General features: G+C 40.6%; 1 protein-coding gene across 1 annotated transcript; it reads right to left on the bottom strand.

Moving 5' to 3' along the window:
* Positions 1 to 3,001: 3,001 nt before the first annotated feature.
* hoxd3a (homeobox D3a) lies at positions 3,002 to 8,312 on the bottom strand. Its single transcript, XM_042425675.1, has 4 exons — positions 8,266 to 8,312; positions 6,313 to 6,375; positions 4,060 to 4,624; positions 3,002 to 3,844 (listed from the first exon to the last, which is right to left on the bottom strand). The coding sequence occupies exons 3-4, from the start codon at positions 4,520 to 4,522 to the stop codon at positions 3,096 to 3,098; spliced, it is 1,212 nt and encodes a 403-aa protein (XP_042281609.1). The 5' UTR covers positions 4,523 to 4,624; positions 6,313 to 6,375; positions 8,266 to 8,312; the 3' UTR covers positions 3,002 to 3,095.
* Positions 8,313 to 8,635: the final 323 nt, after the last annotated feature.

The raw sequence follows: 8,635 nt of genomic DNA, 5'->3' as shown, positions 1-8,635 counted from the left end.
TCTCATTAATAGTTAGCCTACAGTAGGGCTACTTCCCCATATGTAATTATTACCCTCCACTGAGCAGGCGTGGTCTGCTCTGCTTTTATCCAATCAGGAGCACAAAATGAGCTGCCAGCTGCACTGTCTGCTCCTCAACAAAAGCTTCTCCTGGTTCAAGTGTTAGCTACTTTTTGTTTGTTGCTATGATTAATACATTTGAATAAAGTGCACATAATTAACTTAAGTACAGCCCATTGATTACTAGTAACACACACGATCAAATTTTGTTTTGTTCACATGCAACAAACAATTAAAATTGATGTAGGCTACAAACTTTGGTCTCATATTCTGGTTTCCCCGCCAGATATTACTTTATAAGGTAGAATTTTTTATTTTTTATTTTTTCAAAAACAGATCAAAGGAACTGTGCTCCTGCTATTTCTAATTGAGGTGAAACTTCATCTTGCGTGACAGATTGTTGAAATTGATCTCGGCTTCACTCATATAAACAGTTACAGAGTCAGAGGACGTAAAATCTGAAACTCCATTTGCTCCAAATGATGCTTCATGAGTGAAATGTTGACTTTTACCTCCCAGCATGATGGTGGAAAGGATGTTATCAGGACTAAGAGTTGATCATTGCAAAGGTCCAAATTAATGAATAATTTATTTGCATATTCAAAGTGAAAGTCCAGGTCATCTCATATCAGGGAGATATTTTATTAGATGAAACAATATAACTGCATCTTCATTTGAATCAGATGGTTTTTAATGAAACATATAGAAAATTAAGCAGATCACAAAATATTTGGTGAATACTTGACTTAAGATTCCGTTTTGTTTTGATTGAAAAAAAAAATCATTTTCGTTCAACTTTGCAAATATTATATCATGAGAAGTATTTTCGGGGTTCAGTAAATGACTTGTGCGGTGCAGAAAGCTGCAGTGGGGGGAGATGAAAGAAAGAGCTCACCCAGGGTTAAAATGGCCGCCATCCACTGAACACTGAGATGATTTGTAGCCTATTGTAACAGCCCACAGCCAATCTAATGAATGGAGGATGGATTTAATTGCGAAATAAACCTAAACACGGTTATTAAAGGATTTTGGATCATACCTGCGTGGTGAATCACATTCACATCCCTGGTTGTATGCGTGTGAAACTTTTTGGGGACCACTGTGTGTGAGACCTGCACGGATTTAAAGTCACTGATGATGTCTTTGACACCAGTTTCATTTGCCTTGACGCGCTCTTCAATCTGAGGATATGATCATCTTAGAAAATGTGAACAAAGTAGGGTGGGTTTTTTTGTGGTCTCCCCCTCATTTAAAGACTGGCCTGCTCGGTTTGAAATGTGTTACTTGGATTTGGAATGCAAATGCTTTGTTCACAAGGAGGAGGAATCAGCGAGGAGTCTGAAAGCGACGAGTTTTTGATTAATGAGCTTTGAAATGGCTCTCCAGGAGCAATAAAGGATGAACTGCTCTCTCTCTCTCTCTCTCTCCCTCTCTTTCTCTCTCTTACACACACGCACACACACACGCGCACACACATCCATGGTTGCATCATTTCCAATGTCAAAGTGGCACCGTGTTTTTATTTTCTCTTTTCTGTTTTATTGCTACCAATCTGCCTTACCCATCAATGGATGGATATATGTTTGTACCTCCACTCCCGCCAATTTATGAAAAATCATTTTGAAGATCACTCCCACTGTGTGTTAATCAATTAGACAGATAGTGATTAGGCTTTGGTCTATAGGAAAATGGAGCTTATTCCCTTCAGTCCTAGCAGATAGGAAGGTAATCATGTGGCCGAGTCTAAAAACTGCTAAGTGACATGTGGAAGATGCAATAAAGCCCATAGACTCACTTCCCTCATACCAATAAAACATCAATAATCTCCAGAGCTGAAATGCACTTTGCATTGGAGGCATAGAGCCGTCTGATGACTTTTAGATATCCTGGTGTCTAATTATTGATTGGCTCTCCCTGTTTGGACCGTACAGTAGAGCTGTGAGTCAATAATCCTCCTCGGCACTGTTACCTGACAGTTTCATTGGGAGCAGAAACTAAACGAGGAATTGAAATGATCAGAAGCTGCAGGATTGTCAGAGTTCCCTCCTGCTGCGGGGTGTTTGTTGTTTTTTTCCCTACAAAAATCAACAAAATGCAATAGAAAATGCAAGTTTGAGCACTTTATTTACAAAATGTTAAACACAATAAAATATAACATTTCAATATCATTAGGGTTTCATAAATTTATGGATATCCAACCGAGTGGAATAACAATGGAAGACAAATAAAAAATAGCAATGGACTACACGAAATGACATGCTGGTGTGTATAATATTTGATACTTCGATAGTCTACGTTTTGCTTAAGGTTTGACACAAGATTAACCATGGACACATAGTGGTGTTTATACACTATAAAATGCCCCATTTATCCCAGATTTACAATTAAAAATGCTCCTTTTCAACAATACACTGCGAGTCATAGCATTTTCAAACCCTGTTTGCCAACACTTCCAAGTGCACTGATCTGTCCAATCTTACAAAAAAAAAACTCCACACTTATAAATACTCGCATATAAACGATAAATAATGTGCAATACAAAAGTAATTAAATAATAAATAGGCTATATGCTAGTACGAAAGATTATTCAACATAATAAAAAAATAAATAAATAGGATGCTCGTGAGGAAAATGAGATCCTGACAAACAGACGAAAAATTTGCCTAAAAGTCCTTCTCTCTAAAGATGAGCTTCTACTTTCGTGATCTACAAGACTTACCTTCAAGTAACGGCATGAAATATTCAGTCAAAACTGCGCATTGCACTTGATAAAAAAAACAAAAAATAAAAACGGAACAACTGACAACCAGGCTAGTCTGCCTCTGCGCATCCCCAAATATTCAAGAGAAATGGACAAAGCTGTATTATTTAGAAAATAATTACACAATAGCATTAATAGTAATATCAATAATACTGTAATAATACACACGACTCGCTCGGAGTGTAGTTATTAGACTAGTGAGGTAATAAAAAGAGCGCAACATAATTTTGGCACACACGCGCGCGCGCACACACACACATACAGGAACCACATATTACAAATGCGTGAGTTTAGGCGCTTCCTGAATCCTTCCCTGAGACGCTTGGTGAGAGGTGAGGTCTGTGTATGTGGGATGGGGATCACAGGGTCCATGATGGTGGTTTCCTGGGATCTGAGCGGCACAGCTGTAGTCCACACTGGTGGATGAGGGGTGGGGAAGATGGCCGAGGTTGAACATAGGGCCCGAGGCTGGCATGGAATCAACAAAATTCCCACCCACATAAACGGGGCTGCCTTGCAAATTGGCGTTGGCAAAGCCGCCGTTGCTCTGCATGCCGTGCTGTTCGTACTCGGAGCCCGGGTACCTCTTCTGTTGCGGGATGCAACCACCCAAGGGTGCCGTGTACGCGGCCAAACCGTACATGCTTTGCTGGGGTTTGGCGAATGACGGGGGCGAGGGCGCGTCATAGCTGAGGCTGTTCACGTTTTGGAGCTGGCCAGAGTATCCAATGTGATTTGGGCCACTCAGCGGCGGGCTTCTATCCGGGGAGTGTCCCAGGGGAGAGTGCGCGAGCCCTTTAGACTTCTGGTCCTTTTTGTATTTCATCCTCCTGTTTTGAAACCAGATCTTTATTTGACGCTCGGTGAGATTTAACAGATTTGCCATTTCCACTCTCCGAGGGCGACAAAGATACCGGTTAAAGTGAAACTCCTTCTCCAGCTCTACAAGTTGTGCGCTGGTGTAAGCAGTTCTGACCCGTTTGGACGCTGGTCCCGGTGGGCTCTTTTCATCACTCACCTCACCTGCAATGACAATAAACAACAGCATCTTCACGTTTATGAGCCATTTCAATACCATTATAGTCTAGCAAACTGTAAGCACAACAAAGCACAAGGCCCAAAAGCCCCCCCTCCACCCCTACTCCCACACACACACACACACACACACACACACACACACACACACACACACACACACACACACACACACACACACAGCTCTCCATCATGATTACTACCTGCAGTGGTGCAGTTGTTGCTCTTCTGCTTTGAGTTCTGCCGGCTCTCCTTCATCCAGGGGAATATCTGCTTTGTGAGGACTGATGTGGTAGAACTGGAAGCGCTTCCGGATGGAGATTTCTTCTTCTGGGATGCAGAGCTGTTGGGGCTGGGAGAGGATGCGGACAGTGGAGGTGCTTGCTGCTCCACAATACTCGTTGCCTGGCTGCTGCTGCTGCTGCTGCTGCTGCTGTTGCTTTGACTGCTGCTTTGCCGCATACAGTCTCCGTTCAGGTCACTGTCTTTGAGAGTTGGTGGCCGGACAGCAGAGGTCTGGATGGGACACACTGTGCCCTGGTAGTCATTCTCGATGTTAGAAGCAGGGTAGGATTGATGAGCGGGGCCATAGTTGTAAGAGTCTGGTTTGGGGTAGGTGTAGCCTCCAAAAAGTCCAGAGTTATCGTAGTATGTTGCTTTCTGCATTTTGTTAATTCAAAGCCAATAATCCAGAGCAGCTCTATCCAATGGCATGGGTGTTGTTTATTCACGTGATTGGTCTTTCCCACCGTAGCTCCAGTCTGTGACCTATAAAAGAGAAATATATCAGATTCATCTGGGCACACATGAATTAACTTCCTCAACATTACTTCAGATGACTGCGTGAGATTCGGGGTTTGAACACACAAGTTCACAATAAACCAAGAGACTCTCTTCCTCTCTGCTCTGCACAAGATTCATTCTGCTATAGTGCAACAGCGGCTATTAAATTAGAAATTACCAACTGTCTCTACACTGTCTATAACAGTGATACATGTCTCAGGCCCTAGAATCGAGCCGTGTGTGACTCATTTCTGGCACAAAACAGTTAAAGTTTAACTTACGCTAAAAAGGACCCTCTGGAAGGCTTTACGAGCCCCTCAGAAATAAGCTGAATCAGCATTTGACACACACAAACACACAATACCCTTTTCACTAATCACAAGGCCTGACAAAAGCCCGTCATGCATTGTTCCCTGTAGCAGAAATATAGCCCACCAAGGCCGAGGCGCACATGCGTTTGAATCACATGTTTACGCACACAAGAAGGCGACGCTCATCGACGCCAGGCTTCGATATTAATGTTAATATCACAAATGTAGTGGGAGTGTCTGGAATATGTGTGTGTTTGTGAGTGTGTGTGTGTGTGGGAGAGAGAGAGAGAGAGAGAGACAGAGAGAGAGAGAAAGGGAGCTGTGTTTCGTTTGGCTGGGTGGGGGTGGGAGTAATATTTGATATTTCATTAGTCTTAACTCATGTCACAACCTATATTTTGGGTTGCTAAGTCAGTATCTTCCTTCTGCCTCATTCATGAAAAAAATGTACCTTAAAATATCTGCAGATATTTTAGATTAAAGCAGAAATAAACCAAATATTCTAGTGGATTATTTTATAAACAGACACATGTGATTAAAGAATATAACAGATAAAACAGCATTTTAACAAAGTTGAAACTAAAATATCAAAGGGTCTGTACTGTATGCTGGTGGCTTGAGGAGGTGCAGTCTGCGCCGTGCATAACAATTGCACCTGTCAGTGTGGACCGCGGCAAAATTTATGACCGCAAATGTTAAACGGCCTCAGAGAGGAATGAAAAGCAAAACACTCCTCAAGACACGAAGCCCTCAGAAGTGTAAAACTAAGCGTAGGAGGAAGGCAAGGGAAAGAATTTCATACTCGGCGACTTCTCTCATACAGGGGCTCGGTTTATAAATGATGCCTCGTGGCTGCGCGCGAGTCAGCAGCCAAAACACCGAGGTGAAAGAAAGACTGGAGCTGTTGCTGGTTTAAAAAAAAAAAAAAAAAAAAAACTGGCTGGGAATATTGGCGATGGCTGCAAAATGTGGAAATCGTGGGATAAAGTGGTGAAATTCCTCTTAATTTTACGTTTTTTTACGTGCATGTTTATCAGTTATATTTCAGTAGAGTGTGTGACTGTAAACGTGTTTAATGCATTTTTCTTTTTTTGTATTAAAATAATAAGTGTGTTGTCACTCACGAGGCTTTGTTGCAAACAGCAGGAAAAGGACAAGTTGAAATGAGATTCAAACCTGCGCAAATAATTACACGTAGAGGCTCAGTTAAAAGTCTAATCATCCCTCATGTCTGTTTTCGTGATTTAAGCCTCCAGTGAAACACCGAGAGCGTTAATGTGCAGCCTAATAACAAATCACCCTTTCTCCTTGTTAGCAGTTGGCTCTGTTGACCACTCCCTTTATTAAAGAAGTGTTACTCACCGAAATCTGTGCAAATCTCTTTTATTATATCCCTCACGCATTCATCACTGCTCCCACCTCGACCTGGAAGAAAAAAAAACAAAAACAAAATACAAATGTATTCTCATTAGAGGTTTGTTTTGCTCTTTTTTTTGAATTGCAGCAATGTGCGGGCCTGAAATTAAATAGAAACATAAAGATTAACACCAGGCCCAATTATATTCACACTTTAAAAAATTCAATCAAAAACGATTGTAATTAAATATTCAATTATAAAATATCAAGTAAAAAAAATCTAATTCATATGATTCCTGGGCGATTAATATATATTTTGCACTGTTTAATTTAATGAAACTGGAAGACTTGAGAATTAAAGAGCACATATGAGAAATAGAATTTTTTTTTTTTCACTGCCTGCAATGCTTGTGAAAACTCCTACATCTGCACTTTTGCACAAAGAGCTAGGCCAAATATTTAGCAGTCATAAGCTGTTTTGGGTGACCTTTGGGTCATTCAGCACTAAGTCAAAGTTTAATGAACAACGAGCAGTTTGGCTTCAAGTAGACTCAAATTCTCAACTAAATTCAAAGCAGCTTTTCAGCGGTGACTGAAACAAGAGGAGAAGATGCTCGACCGGCGGCGAGAAAGAAAAGAGAAAAAAAAAAGATAGAAATGAAACCTCAGAAAATGTCGGTAATTTGCTTTCACTGTGAGTGTGAAAACAACCACTGATCTCCTGCTTGTTTGAGGATATTCACTTTAAAATATCATCATGGAGATTTAAGATTCCTTCGATGTGGATTATTTTTGGTAAAGCTGCTTCGATATTGTGCTCCTGAAGTGCTTTTGCGCACACTGAGCTACTAGTCGCAGACATGGTCCTCTTTTCAAACAACAGTGTTTTTCGCCTACGCGTTGTTACGGTAAGTTTGGTTCACACAATAGGCCGGACTCAATATGGAGTGTTATTATCCCACTTGGTCGTTTGTACTCGTTATCCCTTCAAATTCTGTTTAGATTCCACTTTAAACAAGCTTTGGAGGCGTTTTTTAAATGTTGGATAATTATATCTTGCAGCAGCTGATAAACATAATGTTGGACCTCTGCTCGCTGTTGTTGGTCTGTTTTTATTCCTGGAGAAAATACGGGCTGCTCACAAAATGCTAAATTGCCTTTTGCAACATAAAAAGCTGCTTTTTTGTTGATATCTGTTGAAATTCAGCCGATTAATCCGCAAAAAAAGACGCACAACCAGGAGAATGTTGTCTGTAAAAATGTAGTGCACATAAATTAAACTGTAATACATTGACAAACAGATTATAACCAAATAAAATAATCAACTTAATTATAAGTTTTTATTGTCTTTACCACTCAGGCCTTTGATGTTTATTCTTATAAAGTCTAGTCAACACCTAAAGAGAAATATATTCACATGAGTTACAATTAACCAAATACAAGTTAGTCAGAAAGGTATCCAAATAAAATAGAAGTATTTGCCTTTTGTCCTTGATCACTTTCCAGCACGCTAATCCTTTAAAACATCCAATATGAATTCATGTATAATATAACATTGCAGGTTAACAAAGCCATACAGTTGAAACCACATAAATCACGGCAAACGCCACTGTGACGATAAGACAACAAATTAATGTGATTTACGATCCGGGAGTCAAAAAAGAAAAGTTGCTCTCCTACTTTTTCCTTCGAGCCGGCTTTCATCGAAACGTGAAATCAGCTGAAAAGTGCAGGACAGTTCAGACTCAATCTGTCGATAATATTTGGACGCGTTTTCCCCAACAAAAAAATTATCAATCTGCTTTTGAGGAGATGGCTGTGGTCTCCATATCCGCAAGCTCGCCGGCGAGAAAGCCACATTAACAAGCATCACCTCCTTGAATGGAATAAATCACATATATTTCCTTGCATCATATTAACCCGTGGTTAAAGGTTGCATTCTGCCATGCAATTGCTTACCTGTGAATCAATTCATCATATACAGGTTCCCCCTCAGTCTCAGTTCCTTTCCACGCAGTCTCTAGAATAAATCCTTCACCCTTTGTCTGTAGACAATGCTGTCCTAAACCTGATCTTGCTGTTTTTCAGACATTTCCATATACCAATGGAGACAGTATTCCCGAAAGAATGGAAGGACTCGCATGCAACTACCAATAAAAAGCGAACAAGGTATCCTTATTCCTGGAAAAAAAAATCCCTGGTAATCAATCACCCATTGAAACATACATGCATTCAGAAACGCACAGGCCTATACAGATTTGGAGCTAACATCAGGATTTTTTGGGGTGTTTCGGAAGCTTTATGATGACAAATAAAGGCGCTGCCTTAA

This window comes from Thunnus maccoyii, chromosome 11, assembly GCF_910596095.1.
Source record: "Thunnus maccoyii chromosome 11, fThuMac1.1, whole genome shotgun sequence".
In the NCBI taxonomy this organism is placed as follows: Eukaryota; Metazoa; Chordata; class Actinopteri; order Scombriformes; family Scombridae; genus Thunnus; species Thunnus maccoyii.
The sequence above is the reverse complement of the archived record's forward strand: the minus strand, read 5'-3'. Positions and strand labels throughout refer to the sequence as shown.